At 38.3% G+C, this 22,691-nt stretch overlaps 10 protein-coding genes across 10 annotated transcripts; 3 read left to right on the forward strand and 7 right to left on the reverse strand.

The window, feature by feature from the left end:
* Positions 1-263: 263 nt before the first annotated feature.
* Positions 264-2,648, reverse strand: BRETT_003277 (uncharacterized protein; the record flags this gene model as incomplete). Its single annotated transcript, XM_041281788.1, has 1 exon — positions 264-2,648. One exon carries the CDS (start codon positions 2,646-2,648, stop codon positions 264-266), a length of 2,385 nt encoding a protein of 794 aa, XP_041139579.1.
* Positions 2,649-3,222: 574 nt separating this feature from the next.
* BRETT_003278 (uncharacterized protein) lies at positions 3,223-4,434 on the reverse strand (the record flags this gene model as incomplete). The annotated part of the gene is made up of 1 exon (XM_041281789.1): positions 3,223-4,434. One exon carries the CDS (start codon positions 4,432-4,434, stop codon positions 3,223-3,225), a length of 1,212 nt encoding a protein of 403 aa, XP_041139580.1.
* Positions 4,435-5,131: 697 nt separating this feature from the next.
* BRETT_003279 (uncharacterized protein) lies at positions 5,132-6,535 on the reverse strand (the record flags this gene model as incomplete). Its single annotated transcript, XM_041281790.1, has 1 exon — positions 5,132-6,535. One exon carries the CDS (start codon positions 6,533-6,535, stop codon positions 5,132-5,134), a length of 1,404 nt encoding a protein of 467 aa, XP_041139581.1.
* A 1,411-nt stretch (positions 6,536-7,946) lies between these two features.
* Positions 7,947-11,492, forward strand: BRETT_003280 (uncharacterized protein; the record flags this gene model as incomplete). Its single annotated transcript, XM_041281791.1, has 1 exon — positions 7,947-11,492. The coding sequence occupies one exon, from the start codon at positions 7,947-7,949 to the stop codon at positions 11,490-11,492; it is 3,546 nt and encodes a 1,181-aa protein (XP_041139582.1).
* Positions 11,493-11,639: 147 nt separating this feature from the next.
* BRETT_003281 (uncharacterized protein) lies at positions 11,640-12,611 on the reverse strand (the record flags this gene model as incomplete). Its single annotated transcript, XM_041281792.1, has 1 exon — positions 11,640-12,611. One exon carries the CDS (start codon positions 12,609-12,611, stop codon positions 11,640-11,642), a length of 972 nt encoding a protein of 323 aa, XP_041139583.1.
* A 216-nt stretch (positions 12,612-12,827) lies between these two features.
* Positions 12,828-13,664, reverse strand: BRETT_003282 (uncharacterized protein; the record flags this gene model as incomplete). Its single annotated transcript, XM_041281793.1, has 1 exon — positions 12,828-13,664. The coding sequence occupies one exon, from the start codon at positions 13,662-13,664 to the stop codon at positions 12,828-12,830; it is 837 nt and encodes a 278-aa protein (XP_041139584.1).
* A 362-nt stretch (positions 13,665-14,026) lies between these two features.
* BRETT_003283 (uncharacterized protein) lies at positions 14,027-15,256 on the forward strand (the record flags this gene model as incomplete). The annotated part of the gene is made up of 1 exon (XM_041281794.1): positions 14,027-15,256. The coding sequence occupies one exon, from the start codon at positions 14,027-14,029 to the stop codon at positions 15,254-15,256; it is 1,230 nt and encodes a 409-aa protein (XP_041139585.1).
* Positions 15,257-15,332: 76 nt separating this feature from the next.
* On the reverse strand, positions 15,333-17,525 carry BRETT_003284 (uncharacterized protein; the record flags this gene model as incomplete). The annotated part of the gene is made up of 1 exon (XM_041281795.1): positions 15,333-17,525. One exon carries the CDS (start codon positions 17,523-17,525, stop codon positions 15,333-15,335), a length of 2,193 nt encoding a protein of 730 aa, XP_041139586.1.
* A 622-nt stretch (positions 17,526-18,147) lies between these two features.
* BRETT_003285 (uncharacterized protein) lies at positions 18,148-19,026 on the reverse strand (the record flags this gene model as incomplete). The annotated part of the gene is made up of 1 exon (XM_041281796.1): positions 18,148-19,026. One exon carries the CDS (start codon positions 19,024-19,026, stop codon positions 18,148-18,150), a length of 879 nt encoding a protein of 292 aa, XP_041139587.1.
* Positions 19,027-20,102: 1,076 nt separating this feature from the next.
* On the forward strand, positions 20,103-22,064 carry BRETT_003286 (uncharacterized protein; the record flags this gene model as incomplete). The annotated part of the gene is made up of 1 exon (XM_041281797.1): positions 20,103-22,064. The coding sequence occupies one exon, from the start codon at positions 20,103-20,105 to the stop codon at positions 22,062-22,064; it is 1,962 nt and encodes a 653-aa protein (XP_041139588.1).
* Between the last annotated feature and the right edge of the window lie 627 nt (positions 22,065-22,691).

Raw genomic sequence — 22,691 nt, forward strand, 5'->3', positions numbered from 1 at the left:
TACGATGTTTAGCGCGATATCCATTTTGCCTAAATGACCGGCAAAGAAATTTTTGGGAAAACGCACCGGAGTGGGTCCACGTCGGCATTTTTTTTTTCGCTCCCCCTACCCAAAGATTTTTCTGGAAGCAGAGATTTCTTCCCTGTCCACGTTTAAGCTTTAACTTTTAAACACCATCTTTTATCACGAAAAGAGTCGTTCATGAAATGTTGATTTATACATATTTACAAGTTCCGTTTCATTACTCTCACCGATACCTCCCCTCAAAAATTGTGGACTCTTCCTATGAACTGCATTGCCTCAAGATCGCCTTTTGACAGTTCCGGTTTATCTAAAACATTGGCGATCAACTTCCAAGGGTCTCTTCCACCTCCCCATTTAAGTATATCATTCCTAAGTTTCTCTCCGCTCTTTCGATTGAGCGGATCTTCGGCAAAAAGATGCTCCCAAATCCTCAAAGCGAGTGCCCTGTCTAATAAATATGAGTAGTAGAGACAGCCGTATGTATATAGATGGCCAAATTTTCCTGGCCATGATGACTCGGTGTCGGCGTAAACCTTGATCTCTTTTTCAAGGTCATGATACTCCTTGACTGGAGAATAATCTTTTGTGTTAATAGATGATGAATGTAATCTTTGGTCAAGCATGGCCATTTTGATCTGGCCAAGTGTTCCCAAATTTCTAAAGTTATCATCTGCTGCTTTAGCTCTATGAAGTGATTCCGCAGAAAGTGGCTTTCCTGTATTGTAATGTCTGGCAAAAGAAAGTAAAACTCTTTCGTCCTTGGCAAACTGTTCACATAAAATTGATGGTAGCTCAACGAAATCGGTCACACATCTTGTTCCACTGATGCTATGCAAGGATGTTGTAGCCATCATCGAGTGAACAGCATGGCCCATTTCATGGAAAAGAGTTTCCACCGACGAGAGATCTAGCAGACTAGGAGTTCCCTTATCATATCCCATAGCATCAAGTTCTTCTCTCCCTGGAAAGCTGCATTCTAAGACAACTATTGGAATCTGATATAGCTGACCATCCCTTTTTGCAGTTTGGAACGTTTGAACTTTCAAGTTAAAAGGATCACTTGACGTTTGCTCGTCATCTGTAACCCTCCTCGAGCAGCATATTGTGAAGTGCGCTGGTCCAGTGCCTTTCGTTGGCCTTGTAAAAAGATCCAAATATATAACACCTATAAGAACATCTGCATCATTTCTAACCTCAAACTTTCTCACATCCTTTTCCCAAATCTCACCCTTTTGAGCTGATACTGGACAAAGATCTATTCCATATAACGATTTCAAAACACTTGACAAACCTGACACAACAGTTCCCACAGAGAAGTATGGGCTGATATCTTCTTCGATGGAATCTTTATTGTGTTGTGTATACCGCCATTTAAGATACTCAAAATCCCATGGCTTCACTAACTCGATGAGTTCATCATCCGTTGGTTCCTTAATGTGATGGTTCTGTGCTGATTGGTACAACTGTCTGAGTTCTTTCAAGACGCCCGGCTTGATCTCTTGTAAGAGATTGTTTAAAAATGTCATTACGTTTGCCGGCGACTTCGCCATCTTCCCCTCAAGCTGGTATTCATTAAAACTTGGTTTTTTCATCATAATGGACAATACATAACGATCGGCTAAAAGATTGAATAGTCTTAAATTTTGTTGTTCTGGAGCGCTGTGCATGTCCCTCCACACAATACGTCTGACCATACGATTTGGACATGTCTTCAGTGTAAGATACCCTGTATTGTTGAATAAAGGAATATCTAAGTTTCCTTCTTCATCATAGAACATTCCTGAACCAATACTTGGGTTAACATCCCCTCTCTGAATAATATTGTTTGGGATTACAGAGTGCATTGTGTAAGGCTCCGAAACCCCGCTCAAAAAGGCCTGTCCGTCAGCTTCTATCCGCTGACTAAGATTCACGAAGTTGCGTCTGACGGAATCTTTAAATTCGATTCCCGATATCTGAAAATCAAAATATAGTAGCTTGCCTGTCATATATTCCTCCTCTAACATTTTGGATGTGTATTCAGGATCTGTCATAACTTGCTTGAGTCGTTTATATAATTCAACGGATGTATTGAGTTCGTTCATAAACTCATATAACTGTTCATGACATGATTGAGCAGCCTTTTCGAATTTCCCTTCTGGATGCACTGTTCTGATGAACTCACATAAATCTATAACGCGGCACAATATGTCGCTCAATCTATCCAAATTACGAACGCATTTATGCAATCCCTCGTTCGAGTTGTCTTCTATTATATGTTTTGTCAACAACTTGGCTTTTTCTAGAGAATCAGAGCTAAATTTTAGAAGACCTTCCGGGGACTTCAAATATGGATTTAAAAAAAGACCTGCCGAATCTTTTCCTCTTGTGCCTATGTAGCCAAGTATTGAATGCCTCTGAGGATTAGATGACTTCGAAAATTTCTTCCAGTATTGCTCGTCATCAAATATTCGTCTGATTTGAACTGCGTGTTTGGATTGTTCCAGTTGAGTTTGACATGTGGAGTAAAAGCACGCTATTCGAAAATGGGAAGTGGGTGTTGGACCCAGATACGACTTGATCGCACAAGAAAATCTTCGGACCACTTGTGCCTCTTTATTTAAGGCGAGCCCAGACTTTAACATGGTAGCTAATCTTTTTATGCTTCGAGCAGATCTGTTAATTTAGTGAGCTTTATTAGAATGCATGATTGTGACCAATAAATATCTGAGAAGTTGAGATAACCAAAAATATTGATAGCTAAAATGAAAAATAAGCCGAGGAATGAGGGAAACCGTGAGCGCGAAAAAATAWAAAAAAAAAATAAAAAAATAAGAAAAAAAATTATTCAATATACATACGCATCTGTAGAATTTTTGTGGGGTGGTATCGTACGTATTCTGGTTTCGACAAATACATCTACATTTTACAAACTATTGTGTGGTTCCATAACCGGCTTTGACCTTACGAGCATCACTACAGTTTTTTTTACCGAATTTTGCATTAATTTAATCATCAAAAAGCTAGGAATTCCTATTAATTAAACAGAAGATTAGAGTTTTTAAAAAAAAAAGATTAATGATATACTTAAGAACAACTGTAATGCAGATATCAGGTTAAAAAAAAAGAATGCGAGAATGAGAAAAAAATAATTAAAGATAGTATACAAAAAGTATGGAAAACATGTCATCAGTTCTAATGAATGTTAGGTATATCAATCTATTCAGCATAATTCTTCCATATCACATCCATAACATCATGGAAATGTTTTTTGTCACTTGCCTTATCCCCTGTAACAGCAACACTGTATCGATATAATCTCTCTCCGATTCTAATAACACCTTGAAGATTTTCCTGAGGTGCCTCGGCTCCTTCCTCGATTGCCCTCGATTCAAGATCATCTGAATCGTCCTCATCTTCATCTTTTTTTGATGACGTTTCCGACTGTTCATGATCACTCTTTGCGGAGGCTTTCCCTTGCTCTTTTTTCCTGTATGATCCTGCATAAACATCATCAACTGTGTTGTTTCTATCCTGAGTTTCTGAATTTGAAGTACAATCCTCACTGGTGGCACCCCTCACAGCTACAGGTGGATGTGCAGAAACTATCGGGATCATGCTGTAAGGTCGTTTTTGAGACATTTGCCCTGAACCAAAGGATCTGAATCCACCGGCAACCCTTATATTTGAAGAGGATGCCCTGCCGCTCGCTATTGGCAATGTTGGTAATGCATACATGGCTTGTTGACCCATGCCTTGAAACGGCATGATGGGGACTAAGCTTGGAGGCAATCTCTGAGCGGCACTGTTCACAAGGAACCTTCTGGATCGTTGCCAATCGGCAGAATTTATCGGAGCAGAGACAACCTGCCTTTGGCGAAGCAATGCTTTATGTCTTTGTGGGATATGCAACGGTCTAGGTGGCTCCCCACGACGTGGCCTCTTTTTTGCTTGATTCTCACTCTCGTCAATCTCTGAAGTGCTATTAGTTTCTGCCGCCTGGGTCGTTTTAATTTCGGGTATCTTAACTGAATTATGTTCAGCAGCAGCTTTAAATTTGGTATCATCTTGTACTTTCTCGGTTGATGTATCCTTCACAACAAATTGTGAATCCTTTTCATTCTCCTCTTTGTGGCATGATCCGGAAGATGTTGTCGAGGATGGACTATTATTAAAAAAGCCTGCTGTTGATGACGATGTTTCCGCGGAAGAACCTCCGGAGTTCACGTATACGTCATTTGGGGTGATTGCACTTGAGCTTATGAGTCGTCGTTGTCGTAATGCTATCTGCTTGCTTTGCTCTATTGCATGTTGTTTATCGCTCGGACTTAATGCAAATGATGCCATTCGTGGAGAACTTTGAATTCCCTCCAGGCAATGCTGAGCACTTCCTAAATTCAAAGGAGAAGGTCTCTTACGTTTGACCACCATCCTATGCTAGCGTTGTTTCTGGTAAAATCAATCTAATCTACGATGTTTGTATGCGGAGAAGATAGGTAAGTTTGTTGAGAAAGTGTTACTGACGTTTCCAGAAGAAAGTGAATTTGAGGGAAAGTAGTAATTCTAGCTGGATGACCAAACCCCCAGAATCGTCTAAAAATATATAGACGAAATTTACAGCTGAAAAAAATGTTAACAAGATATAAAAAGAAGAATTATATAACAAAAAATTAAAAGTACAAAAAAAATTAAATAAATGATAAATAGGTAAATAGAAAACGAATAAATATAATAATGAGAAAGAGAGGGGAAAACGAGGCCAGTAAATGACGAGCAACTAAAATATGATGAAATAATTCAAATATGAAACACACAATAGAAGAAACTGTTAGTCAAGAAACGCTTTTCATCCATATTTTGAGGCGAGGCTCTGGCGATATAAGGGGTTACATATTCTGTTCCGATCAAATTGTGATATCATACGTTTAACCGGGCCAAACTTTTATTGTCTGTTTGGCTTCTTCCAAATTAGTCTACATTTTTGTCCTTTGCTTTTACGCGCAAATGTATTTCATTCACCACTTCAATTATGTGATGATAATAGTGTTTTTTAGAGGACTCAGATGTGAGTGAGCTTCTTTGTTTTTGCTTAATTTAAAAAAAGGATCTTCCTTTTTTTTTTCAACCACTATATATTCCTATCTGTATAATCCACCCAACCGACACCCAAATGGTCTAGTATCTTGTTTTCGTCGAAACTCTCTATCATTTCTTCTCGTTGCGCCCCCTGCTTATCAGTAACTAACTTCACAAGTCCCTGGTCACTAAGCCGTTCATTGTTCAATATGGCTAACATCCTCAATCCTCTATTAAACGCTTGATTTCCAACAAAATAAAGCAATGCCGCCCCAAGTCGATCGTATTCCACGGCTATAATGTCGATTCTCCGATGTAACATTCCCTTACCTTCCTCCAAAATGCACGATCCGTTGAATTTGCTCATTTTTGGTGATACGTCAGTTAATTCGCAATCAATAAACTTCTCTTCCTCTAATATTTTCACTAATTTGTAAAGAAGACCGTGAAGTACCTTCGGATCATTTTCACCCTTCTGATACATCATCAAATCAATATCACCGCACGTTTTCACCCCTCTCACATAAGAGCCCATGATCCGAATCACTGGTTGATTGTTTCCCTCAACTAATGGTTGTTTATTGACAATACCCAAGAGTTTCTCGAAGATTTCTGTAACTTCGTACCTCGGTATCCTTTGTGACCAATCATATCTGTACTTTATCCCTAGCTTCTGTTGTTTCGTAAGGCTTCGATATAGATCTTCGTTTGTTTTCAATTCTTCAACGCTGTTAATATGATAATTTTTCAAAATCTTAAAAGCACTGGCAGGTCCAAATCCGTGTATATTGCATATCTCATTAATAAGATTACATGTTTTGTCTGTTGCAACTTTCTGTTTAAGTGCCTCGTATTTCTCGAACGTTCCTGTATCAATGATTTCCTGTATATGTTTCTTGAGACCCTTCCCAAAGTTGTATACGCCTTTTAAATCATTGCTGGACGAAATTGGCACAGAAAGCGTTTCTATACGCTTTACTGCATTTCTGTATTGTGCAATTCTAAATTCATCAGAAGGGTTAACAAATTTGTCGATTTCCAATAGATTAATAATCTTCTCAAATTTGTCTATTATCATATTATTTGTTTTCAAAGGCTTACTATCTGTAGCCAACTCTTCCTTTCTGTTTTTGTTTCTCTGTAACAGCGAAATGATAGTCGTAGCTTTGTCTGGTTTCGTCACCTTTATCTTGGGTGAAATCTTTATTCTTTTCGCATCAGGTATCTCTGAGTTGCTTGTTACCCTTTTCGGGCGGTATATAAAGTCAGCATATGGGAGCAATTTCTCTGCTTCCAGTGACTTTGTAAGCCAATCGGACTTTACTATTGGAAAATTTAGTATATTGCAGTTTTCTATTTTCTTGATCTCCTGTTTGAGTTGTTCTGGTTGGGCTAAATCATTCGCTAATATATACAAATCATGATTCTTTTCAACTGATCTCCGTTTCCTTTTCATTTGTGCACTGAGATATCTTTTGTCTCTTATATCAGCACCTCGCTCTCGCCATATTTTTATTCTAAATTTTTCTACTGCGTCATTAATCCGTGGCGCCAACAGAACTCGTAGGCCTTTAAACATCGATTCTCTCAATTAATTTGTATCATACAGTAAGGAGGTGAAAATAATGTTAAAATCAACAGATATTTCCAAATCCGAATATTAATTTTGAACGCTTCTTTTAGTTATAGTTGTCAAGTAATTCCAAGTTTGGATATTAGTGACGTTAGGATATGCCTTTCTTTGACTTTAAGTAATTCAGTCAGTGTTGACTGAATGCGAGCAAACAAAGGTGTTTAAAAAATTTGCATCCTTACACTACGCCGTCTTTTAATGGAAAGAGATAAATAATCGCATTATTGGTGATGTTGCAATAATTTATCATCAATATCTCCTAAACAATGGGTGTGTTCATTTGCATCAATTATAATATAACAACGTTCGTTTAAAAATGATATCATTAACAAGTGGTGACGTGCTGCTACTGCTGTTTGGCAGTTCATAAATTATTTCTTTTAGTACTCCGCAAATTTCCTATCGAAGAAACAGCATGAAAAAAAAATTCGTCGAGATTTGACTGCAGAGAGTGATTACTAAATGATTGTTGCTTGATTCAGTCTGGTTAATATATTAGGACGTAAAGTGTCATTTGAAATTTGCTTGGTTTTATATACTATTTTTATAAGTAAATTTGTATTTACATAAAGGATTGTATAAACATTTTATTTTACGTCCTATCTAAATGATAAGCATGACCCTAATCTTCTGCAAACATTTCTTCTTCTTCGACAAATTAATAACAAATCAGCACGTTCTTCTATATGATTACTTAATCAGGATCGTGTTACTGCCTATAGTAATTCTATACCAATATCTTTCAAATTTGGTAAGCATTGTTAGCTCTCAGTACACACATCCTCAAAAGTATTCGAGTGGTTTGCTAAAAGTTAAATCAAATCCCTCAAAAAAAGTCCATTATTAATGTAACAATGTTTGATTACCCCTAGTTAGGTAAGCACCGTGTCAGATTTTATATAAATCGGGTCAGGAAAATTTTAAGCCATGCCTGGCTGGATGAAGGGATGTTCATAAATTTATGGTCGCCATTCAAATTTTCAGGCTGTCTACTTTATGTGATTGTTTCCTGCTCTTCTTGCAATATTCGCCTAGAATAGTCACAATCAGCCTTTTATTGTCATCCTACTTCAAATACACACTTCTGAACTTTAATTAGGGAAAATCTCCACTTGACTTGTCTTATTTGACGCTACTTAGTACTGAAAAATAAATATCAGTATCTTAACCCAGTCAAGTACCACTCAACTTTCACCAATTTCCAATTATTGTTTGTTGTCTTTGTTTATAGTGTATGCTCTCTTCGAATTCTTCAGATTCGCAACCAGTGGAATATTCGGGCCCACTTGGCTCTAATTCCAGCTCGATGTCCACACCTTGGTCATCAAAAGCCACACCAGCAATGACATCACCAGTGCGTCGGACGGTATCACTACGAGGAACGGCAATAAGACGACCTAGAGCTACTTCATATTCTATTGATTCACCGGCGAGTAACTCGTTGACCTCTTTTGTTAGTGCGTCATCACGGAATTCAGCTGATTACGATGTCACTAGCGTGGATGACTTAATAAGTGAGCCGGGTCCAGATTACATTAAATCAAATCTTAAGTCTTACAACAAGAAGCTTATCACTTATATGATGCAACAAGGACTAAACTTGAATCCACTTAAACTTAAGCAAAGAAAGATTTCCAAGGGAAAGGGACTTTTAGGTATGGTTTTGCGTGGTGAATCGCGCAACCCAAACATTGAAACGTTTGTCACTAGCAATGGACAAATCCTCTTCATTCCATTTAATCCGTTCAAAAAACGCCGTCGCCGTCATCATCATAATCATCAACATGGAGAGGGAGGAAATAGTGAGGACGATGATGATTATGAAGGCCATGAAGAGGAGGAGGATGGTATTACAGACGACGACAGCTCGTCGGATGAAGAAGCACGTGGCAATAATGAAATTGATGAGGCACCTTTGAATGCATACAACCCGATTTCAAAAACAATTACAACTGCAACAACAGCCACAGAATTGGCTCGTGGTCATCACAGGCATACAGTGACAAGTCATACTTTTTGCATAATTATCAAGTTAGCCAAGGAAGAAACACTAAATACTGTTGTCCGAGCAAGTTACCATGCCGATGCTCGCACTAAATGGTCTCAAGGTATCCCTGCTGACGGTAAGCATGTGAAATATAAGGAGCACTACAGGGTTTCGAATTTTTTGGATTGGGATCTCAATATGGATAACCCGGACTGTTTTATCCCGTTTAAGGACTACGATGACGATAGTCTGTCGATGGACTTAAATGCGGATTCCGAATCCAGCATAGCATCTACAATGAAGGATGTTGTTTTTGCCGAAGGTCCAACTCAAGATGTACGAGTTTTTGAGTTGTTAGCTCCAAATGAGCTTCCTGATGAGGATCTCAGCGGCTCTAAAGATGCAGATACTACCAGAAATCTTTTTGAGGACATGAACTACGGTAACTCAAAGACTTTCCAACCTGGTTATTATGTATTTTTGTTGCCAGTCGTATATCCAATAAATACGCCGGAGACAGTTTTAACACCAATCGGGTCTGTCGTCCATAAGTTTAATGTTCAAATTGACAAGGAGCCATACCAGCCATCTATACAGGCACCACAGATGAGCATGTCTACACCTCTACACCATTCCAAGTTTGACGATGCATTATATTCAGTTGATCAGGCTACTAGGGTACGTTCGCATACTTCAACAGAGCACGAGCAACCTTCTTCACCTAAGCGGCCTCACTCATTGATTAAATCTTCTTTTTTGAAGAAATTTTCAATTCATAGGCAGGCAAGTATAAAATCGTCGAGCTCCAAATTATTAAATGGCCTTAAGCCACATTCGACTGAACCAACACGCTCATTTTTTGACTTCGGTTACAATCTTCCTGTTGTCAGACTTCCACCTTCTGACGCCACTTCGACACTCAATAAATCTATATACGTGAACAAAATATGGAATGATGCACTTAATTATGAACTGCTTCTTCCGAGGAAATACATTACACTTTCACCCGTGTATGATGTTAATGACCAGTTTCTCAAACCTCATATGTTTATGTTGCAAATGAAGTTGATACCTCTGGTCAAGGGACTTTGCTTAAAAAGGATAAAATTCAACGTTGTGGAAAAGGCTACATACATTTCCAAGGATAGAAAGTATGAAGAAGATGTTGGTGATGTTGATCGGACTGGTGTGAAGGAGCGTGTTGTGACGTTACTTGAGATAAAAGCCAAGGATCGGCCTTCACGTGGTGAATATCCCCCACTTTGTTCCCAGGTTGTCACTGGCTGCCAGAATGATAATCTCTTGACTTGCTGCTATAAGACATCAACATTTGGAAACGATAAAAAATCGAACTCCAAAATTTCACATCGGGATAAAGATGATATTATCATTACTAATCCGGTTAAGATTCAGTGTCCACTCACATTCACCGCCAATGATGAGTCGAAATTTATTAGAACTGTTCATAAGAATTTGTGCAAAGGAACAACAGATATAAACGATTTGAGAGATTCTTCTTCAGAGGATCTCGATGATACGAATGATGTTTTGTCCATATTCTCTGTTAATTCTCAATCAAACTCTGGTGCACCGGACTCCAGTATTGACAATTGTATTGAGTCATCTTTTAATGCAAACGGATCATCCGTTTTAAAAAAAGTGAAATCGCAGAGCGCTGTCGAGGGTAATGAGGATGGAAATTATTGGGTATCAAAATCTCCAACGTTGTCTTCAGTCCTTTCTCCAAAATCAAGGAAAACATTTTATGGACTTTCTCCACCGTCTGATGCTCTGTCAACGTTAACAGATGATGAGAAAAGAAGAATATATACATTCTTTCCTGATGTTACCTTCCACAATGTTAAAATTCGTCATAGGCTTCAAGTGTGCTTCAGGATAAGCAAACCAGATCCGAGTGTACTTGTCGAAGGTGTACCAAAAATGCATCACTATGAAGTTATTGTGGACACGCCGATTGTATTTGTGTCTCCGTTCTGCGCTTCTGATACAGTTGAATTACCATCATACGATTATGCAGTGAAATCTCAGAACTTTGATCCCCCTAGCTCCCAGCAATTCGACTTTTCACAACTGGATAGAAGTGATTCGAGTATGGAACCACGCCTCCCTACATTTGAGGAAGCTGTTCTTCAACCGGGATCTCCAATGATGACTGGTCTGTCTGGTGAGCCAAATGCGTATCCAGGATCGGTTGATCTCACAACTGTGGTGTCACCATCACCTATGTCAACTATGTCAGCGTCACCCCTATCTTCACGTATGGATCATGGATTTAATAATCTAGATTCTGTAGTGGACATGGGTTCCAAAAATACTGTTCCAAATAAGTTTTTTGCCAAGCAAACCATTCGGAAGACTTCCGTCGGTACTAGCAGTAAACTTTCTGCTGCCGCTCATCGTGACGGTCGGCAAAATGAACAGAAATATGGATCCATTGACTCGGCATTGGGTGTGGGCGGAAATCACAATCCTAGCAGGTCATCACTTGTTTTTGATACTAAAGATTTGCCATCGTATCAATCTGTAATTGAAGAGGAGATGTCTGATGGTTTGGAGCAGAAAATGAAGCTTTTAAACGTTTCCACTGATGGTAGAAGCAAAACTCAGAATTCTTTATCCGATGCTGATATAACTGCAACTGATATGGAGAACTATACTGAATCAAAGGTGCCTGTTGGTGATAACAAAATAAATGATAGTAACGACGATGATACAGGATCGTGGAGTACATTGAATTCTCTGGAAAGGGCGCACGCTAGGCATGTGGTATAGTTATTGACGTAATGCTTTTTTTTTCTTTTCTTTTGTTCTTCTATGTTTGAATATTAATAGGCTTTTAGATACATAATTATGTAATGTCGGGCAAGTATTTACATGGCACAATAAACATGGCTTGATCATTCGTTCTCTCTTGATTGTTCAAGAGGAGGTTTTCTTTTTAGTTTCGGCAAGCTGCTCCGAATAAGAAGGCTCCGGTCTATATATGTCACCATTCTTAATCATCATATTTATTGTTTCTGTTTGGGTAGGCATTGCACCTTGTGACAATGGTCTTTCTGGTATGCTTTCGAAAACAGAACCCGCAATCACGCAATCATCAGTGAATGGATCAATATTGAAGGAAATGTACTCGGTCAGATCTTTCACCTTTGCGTTAAGCTTCTTACTTGTCTTTCGTTTCACAACCATTTTCTGCTTCGTTTGAAATCTGTAAATTATTTGGCAGAGTAAAACAGAACCATCCTCGTGTGGAAAAGCATGGAAGGAGATTAACTTTGGTGGGGCATTGAATTTCACAAGTTCCCAGCCAAGTGTAACATCTTTGGGAAGTTCTTTCTGTCGATGCTTTAGTGAAATATACACGTAATCGGACATTAATTCACGAACACCGGCAATTTTCTTGTCAGCAAATGATTGGTTTACTTTGACGTAAATCTCGATAGCCTCATTTTTCCATTTGACAAAATTAGGTTTGTATCCTTTACCCATAGTGTTTTTAAATTTGTAAACATTGACCCAGTTATAGCATGACATATAAACCCTCTTAAATAAACATTTGACGAATACGATTGGTGAAGTTAATGGACTAGGTAATCTTGACCGACGTGGACAAATGTATGGAACGAAAGGAACACCAACTCTATTGATTGTTGGTCTTTGGTTTGTAGCTTTCATTGGAGATGAATTTCCGACTGATTCCTCACCCTCGTCGGATTCTGTATCATTTTTTTTCTCTTTTGAAGCCGATCTTGTAATAAAGGTAGTGTGAAAAGCTCGGCGGAATCGATCACTCACGGCCGGAACATGGCTTATGTTTTTAAAAAGTAATGTCCTCGTGGAATTTAGTGTGGCAGCCCTTGTAGTTATAAATAGCATGTTTTCCGAAAGCATATTTCATATGTTTGTATGACTATTTGTGTTACGACAATATTATAACTTTAGAGTAATGCATACTGCTAAAATTGTAGCACGAATAAAAACATCCAAATTATTTCTCCTCCAACTTTTTTTTTATCATTCACCTAGAATTCTTTTTCATACATTTTCTTACTCAGTTTGTACCGCTTATAAACATTCGTTAAAGTCGTTCATAAAGATTGACATTATTTAGTGTATTCTATATTCGATATCGCTGTCTTCACTCTCATCCGTATCGTCCATTCTATCATCGGTTGCACCGATTCTGGTCGTATTTGCACTACTGTATATGCCACTCTCGTTACCAGCAGTGGTAGTTCTATCAAATCTTGAAGATGATGGTTTACTGTTCGAGTCTTCGTTTGTGGTCCTATCTATTTGTGAATCGTCGTATGATATTTCAGAATCTATGGCATTTCCCTTGCCTTGTACTGACTGTTGTGTTTCGTCCTCGCCGACTCCTGCAAGCTGATCTGTCCTTACACTTTGGGACAATAAGCGTAATTTATTCATGGATTCTATAATGAACGGTCTAATTTCATTTATTTCCATCAGACTGAGACCATCCAACTGCAAGTAGACGTCATTTAACTCCTTAATACCTTTTCTTGCCTTGAGCTGTCGCACCTCTCTTAGATCCTGTAGAACCGATCGAATCTCATACAGGTGATCTAAAAAATCATCGCTGCACTTATCCAAAAGTATCTTTGATATTGGAAGCCAATGCCATGGTAACTCTGAGAATTTATTGGGTTCTTTAACCTCCTCATCATATCGCTGTTTGAGATAATTCACCGTAAGCCAGTCCGGAATTACGACATTGCACTTATCCTGTGACTTTAATATCAAGGCAAGCCATATCGGCACATCCTGTCTTTGCATTGCTCTTAGATTTTGCATTTTTGCCCCAATCAATCGTGTTCCATTCATAGTATACCTGGGTAGAATTGTGATTGTTTCCTGCTCTGCCAGAAAGCTGATCTCATTCGTAGTGAATCCAAATGATAGAAATTTGAATGATGTCATTGTGTGATTTATTTCTATAGAACAATTACTTCAATAAGTTTGATGTCTCCAAACTCTTTTCAAGCTCTCATGTCAGATTGATCCTTTAGGCAAAAGATTGGTAGCAAACGTACTGGCAGGCATTTTAGGTTCATAGAGGATTTGCCAATTTGTCGCGTTTGTTTTTTTTAAAGGATGAACCTAAAGTTTTTTTTTCGTGTCATTTTTCAGATCGCTCACAGATCCGATTACGGATAGTCACTTCCTCGAGTTTCTCGTCCGGATTTTTGTCGCTGATTCAAGTATACAATTAGTGTAATATGATGATACGCTTATGTTCTTACCGGTAGGTTGCCGAAAAAGTTTCTTGTCACTATAAATCTATGGCTGAGTTTGATCCGCTGGAATATTATTCTTTCTCCGACAAGCAACGAGATACGTCAATAACGAAACAAAGCTATGGTCCTATACGTCTAATTCATCAGGCATCTGCAACCAAATTGACCGAATGCAAAGTCGTCCCTTCAGAAGATAAAACACCCATTATTGATATTTTAGATCTTCCAACGATATCCTCTAAACCTCCGTATGAAGTTTTAACTACTATTTTTAAGTTGCTAGCTCTTGATGTACAAACAAACTTTGGACCTGGGGTAATCGAGAGTGAAATACTACCCGTTCAAAAAATATTGAACAAGAAGAATGTACAAAAGGATCAGTTTTCATTCTCATTATCGTGGCTTCAGAACCATCATTTTGGAGTAGGAAAATCATCGGAAACATTTGCAGGGTTATATTACTGGTCCAGAGTCATTTCGAAGAATTCAATGATCAACTATTTAACCAATATCGTTTCATCAGATCTTTCGTATATGGATAATGAGAAACAAAGAAATGAGCTTATGGAACAGGCAGCAAAATTAATAGGTGAGAACTCTGGTAGAACTGCTCGAGCTGGATTTGTTCGTACGATTATTGTTCCTGGTTTTGAAAAGGAAGAGATCAAAATAAAGGAACCCGCGATGACAGGAGATAACATTGGTATGAAAACATGGGGATCATCCTTGATAATGGCGGAGAAAATTGTCAATAACGCAAAAGAATTGCTCAAAGAACCGATCTTAGAACTTGGTTCTGGGACTGGTCTCACTGGAATTATCTGCAGGAAATTGGGTTTCAAAAAGGTTCTTTCAACAGATCTTCCTACTATTGTACCAAATTTGAAGGCTAACTTCGTGCTTAATGGACTGGAATCTGACTTATCTAGTTGCAAGGTTTTGGATTGGTCCAACTTCTCCGGATTCAGATCTGAAAATCCGAACTGCATGTTTTCGACTATCATTTTGAGTGATCCTATTTATTCTGACGAACATCCAACCTGGATATGCAATGTACTCAAAGAGTTTTTAGTGCGAGATGATCCGCAGTCTCGTGTTATTATAGAAATTCCGTTAAGAAGCTTGTTTGAGAAGACAAGGGAGAATTTTTGGATACTTTTAGAAGCAATGGGTTTGATTGAGACCACGGTTGAAGAAAATGAAGGTTATGACGACTTTGGGGAATATAAATTCCTTTTCAAGGTCTATAAATGGGGAAAGTATACACGTGATTAGCGTACTTTTGTAGATTATAGAATTAGATAAATGTCCCAGAATTTCTTTCGTTGAGTTATGTACATTCCGCTTAAAATTAAATGTTTTTCTTGTTTTGTTCCTTATCCCTGTCCTTTTCTTCCATATCAAAGTCGGCCGATTCAGCATCCGAACCGATCACGGATGGTGATGTTTGTATACCCAAGAATCCGTTCTTATACCCATAATCTTGATCTTGAACTGCATCCCCATAAAAGCTGTCAACATCGTTACTATAAATACTAGCATCATCCTCATTATCATCCTGACCACCATCATCATCTTGTATTCCTTGGAGTGTTTCCTCTTCCATCTTTTGTTGATACTTCATTTCTTCGTCATGCCCTAACCTTTCCGGTGATGCCGGTCTATCCTTCCTTCTGGTTAAATTTCTACCTCTTGCAATTGCCCGCTCAATCAAGAGACGATTTTTTGTGAATAAAAGTTTCGGATACGCAACATGTTCGCCGTTTGATATGATTTTTGTCAATCTCTCCTTCGTTGGATCGGTCAAAATGTACAAGTAATCCCATATTTCTATCTTGGGGAACAATGTCACGCTGCCGTCAAAACGCTGAAGAAATATGTTTGACCAATCACTTTCGGCCAGGTTTGGTAGAAGTTGGAATTCGTGTATTAATTTCAACCACTTTATAATTTCCAATTTAATTAGATTTTCCAGATAAGAAGGAATGAATCCACCACGAAAAGTCTTACCCCTCTTCCTAATGATTGGCTTTCCGACATCCCCGCGATTCTTAAATATCCATAACATGACGTGTGGATTGACCTGAGAAACAATCGAAAATGTGACGTTATAGTACGTGTTTAATGCCTCCAATGGGATATCTGTTCTCATCGAACCATCCCTCCACTTGTTTCCAAATGAAAATGGTACAATATTGCCATCTTTAGACTTCTGCATGAGCACCACTGGCTGCAAAATCCCCGGAACGGCGGCAGAAGCAAGTATGGACGACCATATACAGCAATTTGGTGAGGTAATCTCGTTACAAAGAATTGTGGGTGAATGAATATCGTGCGGAACTGTGCTGATGTTCAACATCTTTCCTGTTCTTTCATGAGACTCCTTAAATGTTGTGGATCCCATTGTCCACCACTGAGCCGACCGAGCCCATTTTACTGCGTCATACTTGGCACCTGTTTTCCACCAACGCTTCAACCAAACGGACATTGGTTCACTGCTTAGTAGGTCAATCTTGTCGGCTAATCCTGGAACCAATAACTTTAGAAGCTCTTCGTTTGTTCTTGTGCCAACAAGCCCAGCAATCGCACCTCCGCCAGATGTCCCACTGATAATCTGGGGTAAGAGATCATTTTCAAGCAATGCTTTTATAACACCAAAGTGATTATAGCAAAATGATGCACCACCTGATAGTGCCAATGCCGTCTTTCCATAGTTTCTGGATATGATCTTGAAGAATATGTGCTTGTGATTGTTTGATAATGTATCAGTTCTAATAATGGCATCTATGGACTGCACAACCTCGGATATGTATTCCTCAATCAAGTCCTTGGTACCAAAATAGCAATGCGCGTACATTATGGGATTTTCTATGCCAGCGAAATTTGTTTTCACGCAGCCTTGTAAAACAAGCATAAGCTCCTTGTACATTTTCTTGTTCCTCAACATTCTCAGACGTCCAACCAATCTTCTTAATGTCTTCCAGTCATAATATCTATATTTATCCTCGTGGCACCAATCATCAAATCCTAAATAAACGTCAAGCTGTTTCGCAATTTGTACATATTCATCATAGCTTCCGGCCGTTTCCAGGCGTTTTAATAGTGCGGAACGCTTTCTATCCTTCATAATAATGAATGTCTCCGAAATGTGTATTGAAAAACGAACTAATGCGTAAATAAGGCACAATATCGTCAACCACGTTAAGGTTATAAAAAGAAGTGGATAATGTAGCAAACTGTAGCTCCAAGATGATTCATCATTAAATGAACGTTTTCCGCGTGTACGCTCTTGGATGTTGGGCGTCAATCTGTTATGCCTATGTCTCCCTGGAGTACGATTATAAATAGGCTTCCAGTCTGATTGTGAAGTAATTGTAGGAACCCTTGAAAGACTTATCCCAAATTCTGAATCATCTGAAGTGGGTGACGGAACGTCCGTATCACATTTTAGTGCCTGTGAAAAGGTTTTGAGATCCTCTTCATTTGTAAAATCTGAATCTAGCTTCGAAGGATTTTGATTACTTCGATCTTCTTTTAAAGCCATTATACGTGATATTATTTGGAGCGATCAACGGTAACCAAAAAAATCTGACAAATAAAGATTAATTTCAGCTTGGTTTACATATCAATGTACGCATTCCTAAGTTTGATTAAGCTTTTGTGAATGTGAGAGGGTCCCTATTTTTATCAGGACTTTGCTAGAGCTTGGCAAATCGGAACAATGCAAAATATAATGCAGTATAATTATGGCCAACCATTTTACATCCTTACATCATGCATTGTTAAAAAAGAATCACTTGGAGAAAAGTGACAAAAAAAAGACCACATAGGACTAACGAACGACTTGCCGACCACATCCCGAAAAAACGGGGTCTGCCTCCCGTCCCCAATAAATAATAAAATAGTGTTGATTTGGCCGAATAATCCCTACCTGGAGTGGAGGTATTATTAAAAATGACTAAATTTTGGATTTGCCTACAAATCAAAAGCAACACGAAGACAGCCGAAAAGTGTGATGGCAAACCTCAAATTTATATATAAACCATATAAACCCTTTTATATATTTGTAAACGAAATATACTACAATGCTGGGTAAAGGTTCATACTTCCCTGTATAATCATCTGGTATATGCAGCGCTATTATCGAACCAAAAATATGAGACCAATTACTGCTTCTTGTTTTTGAATGCATCTCCAGAGCTAAGACTTTTCCGAAGCATGCTGCTGCGATATTCATTAAAATTGAATGAAGGCCTTCTGCGACTTGGAGTTGATTCCACCCTTTTATCCTTTATTACCGGAGCCGAATTCTCGTCTGCAGAGCCTTCAATTTCACTATCAATATTTTCCGTTTTCTTAGGTGATTCGAACGTATATTCTTGATTTAAAGCATTTATCCTGTTTCTAAGCTGATTAGCATGCTCTTTTAATTCGTAGTGATGGGACTTGCGCTTCCCTCCCTTCTGACCAGCAATATTATTCCAGTAAGATCCAGAAACCGAGGACTCATCTCCGGTATCCGTATCATCATGCTTTGATAGTCTGATGGATGACAAATTCTCTAATAATGGTCCCTCATCCGATGAAGCTTCAGGATTCCTTATTTCCGGCCCTAAAATATTATCTGAGGATGATGGTTCAATGGCACTTTCATCCCCACTATATCCATATCCAGGCTTAGTGGGCGGTATATCAGTAGTAAGTGAACACTTTCTTTTATAAATTTGTGAGGACATTAAATCAAATGAGTCTCTTTGTGACACCTTTCTTTGCTCCTGCTTTGAGAGATCATCCTGTGAGGCCAATTTTTGAGCCTGCATCTCGTTGGCGTAATTTCTTGATCTTCTATGGGAACGCACAGAACTTGGAATATCAAAGCAGTTTAAAGGTGTTTCACAAGCTGGGGGTGCCTTCATTGGGTTCAAAAGTGAAGCGTTTGAACGATTATCATTTAAATAATTAAGAAGAGGACTTCTTGACTCATTTTCTTTTGAAGGCGCCGTACTTATAACAGTTGTTGGGATTCTCTTCGAAGAAGATGGCATTGTTTTTATCTAACAGATTTGTTTTATATGATGGCGAATTCTTAACTAGTTTAGATCGTTCCAAAATAGACTTAAAATCATTTAAAATGATATACTGAACGAATGCTAGAAGATTCGCAGTTGGGTTGATCACAGGTAAGAGAAAATCGGCGATGCTTTTTTTTAAGAGAGATCTAAAGATGATATTAATTATATCAAATTTGCATTCAACACAAAAGTAGGGGAATATGTTAATTTTGTAGACAGAAACAATCCCGAAAGAAAGTGGTAGAATGATATTTTGGCAGGGTGAGAAAGCAGTACGAAAAAAAAAATATAATGACAATAATAAAATGCGATATATGGCATTCAAAAGCAACAATCCATAAGGACTGCTCCATAAATGTGGGGATGATTCGCTCGGGCAAGTTCAGCCGCGAGCTGTGAGTTAGTAATTTAGGCTTTTCGGGGGCGGGATCGTGGGTTTCCTATGAATCAGAATTTATCCATTCGTTCCAAAAAAAATACCATGACGTGATGTGATCATTTCGATGCTTTTTTTTGCTTTCTTTCCCTAGTCCAAAGAGGAGCAGCAATCTAATAACTTTTCTGGTTCGACACACAAATTGGAAACGTTTTATAGTAAATGAATTTTTGAGAATATGAGCATCGAAATGAGGAAAGATTTCTTAGTTTGGAATTTTGGTCTAGAGTAATGAGGCATGTAACAGGCTTTTCCCAAAGTTTCCACAAAAGCTTTTATTAATTTGAATATTACGTCCAATGGTGAAATGAGGTTCATACACATTTTCTTGTTTTATTTCTGATCCTCTCTGTCCCCATTTTATGACTTTTGCATGGAATGCAGTCCGAGTCCCGTTCTATCATTTATTTTCTTACCCCCTCGCTCCCTGTTTAAGTCCAGTCCATTTGTGTTCTACATCCTTACACTAGAAGTATCATGATGAAAAAGATGCTATCCATTCACAAATATGATCTGAAGGGTTACCTATGCCCAAAGTTAACAAACGTTGAATACACACAAACCACTGAAATCGATACAATTTTCAAGTGCTCAGCATATGTTGTTGTAAGCAATGTCTAAAGATTTTAGATTAAATACGGCTTTTGACGAGAATTCTGTCGGTTCTCTTCTTGAAGGAAGGTCTACAGACTTATCCTCACCTTCTAGAAACACACTTCCTCTTAATGAGTTGCTTGCTAGAATTGTTGCACAGGAGGGACCATTCGTGAATTTGAAAGAATCTGTTTTGGAAAAAAAGATCGAAAATGAAGAAAAACGGAATAAGGAATTTAATGTTAATAATGAAAGTCAAAAGAGTAAGGGTTCAAATAGTAGCGGAGAAGTTAAAAGTTTAGAAAATGACGCTAATCCTTCTAAAATGTCTCCAAACAAGGGTGAAATAAAAAGGAAGCTGATGTCCACGGAGGAGTTTTTGGAGAAAAAAGAGGAAGCGGTGAAAGATGTTGATACGGCATTAAATGAGTCCTCCTTATCCTTGGATTTTGTATCTCTTTTAATTTCCTCACTACGTCCTGCTGCTGGCTCTTTGTCCATGTCACCAAAATTAAAGCAATCAGTTAAAACCGGTTCTCTTTCAAGTGCAGTCATCAAACCGCAAGCAAGGGATAGTGCTGAAGTTGTTGCTGTACATGAAAGAAAGGGTAAAGCTGTGGGCCGCGGTTGGAAACTTCAAAGTCTTTCACAAGCTGCACGGGATCTAAGGCTGGCTTCAGAATGTTTGCAGAACGAAGTATCGAAGGAGGAAATTTACTGGAGCAGCATGTTGAAAATTGTTCATTCTGATGAGGTGATAATTCCGATTAGTCCTGCGGATGGTCGTTCAGCAAGACAGATCGGTGTGAAGTACGGCTTTGGTGATGCCGGATCAGTGTATTATGACAAAGGTATTGGTTTACTACGAAAAGATAATGACACGGGGAAAATGTATTTTGAAAAGCAGCGATCTTTATCCCAGGTCCGTGGTATTCAAAATGATAATGATTCGGATTCTGAGAAGTTGGTTCTTATTAAGTTGTACAAGCATAGTTCAACTACACAAAATGCTGAAAATGGCAACACAGATATCACATTGGTTGGGGAGGCAAGTGCAATTGATTCAGTTCCGGAGCAAACAAACTATGATAATGGATCCGTGGCAGGAAAATCCAAGGTTCTGTGTGATATTAAGCGAGCACGGTTCTTTCTATTTGAGGAAGAGCTTTTTTATCAGCTTGTTAAGGAGGCTGCGACGCTTGGTGCCCTTCAAGTTAAGGTTGAAAGTGAATGCATTACCGTAGAATTACGTCATTTAATGCTTAAAATTTTGTTCTTGCCTTTAGCTGAGATCAAAGACACGAAATATCATCCGCCCGCAACTACTGAGCAATTCAACCGAAAGGCTAAGGAGATCTCGATATTTTTCCACCTAATGCTATGTTCCCAGCACAGGCACAATCTGCAAAGAAAATGCTTACCACCAGTTTCGTTAAGTAAGCAGCAGTTATATAATACTCAGCAACTTGCACAGTCCGTTGTCATCTTAATCCGACCTCTTTTAGCTTATCAAAGGCACCATAGAAACATCTTGAAGGTTATGACTTCAATTAGGTTGATATTGATGGACTTAGAACTGAAAGATTCAAAAAGGGTTGATGATATTATGACGAAGCAGCTAAGATTAATGTTGTGCTGTAATGATCCGAATAGACTAACACGTTATTCCAGGAAAGACAAGCTTATAAAGAATAATCCATTTATAAGGTGCTTGATCTCACCACTTTCCTTAATGGAGCTAAGATATAAAAGAGTGAGAATTCTGATAGAATTGACTTCGGATTTAACTGCCTCTTTTTCTAGTATCAACCTCAAAATAGATGCCACTAAAGAAGAGCTATCGTCAGGAAATGCAAATGTTCTTGTTCCTGAGGCCCCGGTAGATTATAGTCTACCAATTGCCGATCTAACGTTCAATGGTACAACTGAGTTTGGGGATAGTCTCTGGTGGATTATGCATAATACACCGGAGATACAATAGTTGTATAGAATTAGATAGATGATAATAAATTTGCCCAATTTACGATAAGCAAAAATAATATAATGTCGGTAAAAGTACATGGATTTTGTCTCACAAGCAACTGAGTGTTCGCTAACGTTTGATACGATAATTGTGTTACTTTCAAATGAAATTTGTCCCAGACGTTGAAGCTTGCTAACAGATCTTAATATAAAGAAGGAAATATGATTGAAATTTGGATTCGGATCTATACTAAAATGAAACTCCGAACTGCAAGATTCACATCACACACAATTTCCCAACAGATTAAGTTCTATGACCAAAATAGTCCTAGCCATACTGCATTTAGTATCTTTCTAATAATTAATTTTCGATGCACAACTCTGGATGGTGATCAAACCGTGAACTGAGTAATAAATTATCTTCTCATTTTTCCACCTTTTTGTTGACAAATCCGCACTTATGAATGTTCGTTATGAACCCACGCACAGCCAAAACAGAAATGTTAATGAAGAAACACTGCAGTGTTCACTAAAAAAAAAAGCATTGTTCGGAATTTTTATATGGAAAAATAGTATTGTATAATTGCATTGTACCACTGCATTAACAAATAACAATCAATCCCAAAACAGCATACAGCAATATTGT

This window comes from Brettanomyces bruxellensis, chromosome 9, assembly GCF_011074885.1.
Source record: "Brettanomyces bruxellensis chromosome 9, complete sequence".
Classification (NCBI taxonomy): domain Eukaryota; kingdom Fungi; phylum Ascomycota; class Pichiomycetes; order Pichiales; family Pichiaceae; genus Brettanomyces; species Brettanomyces bruxellensis.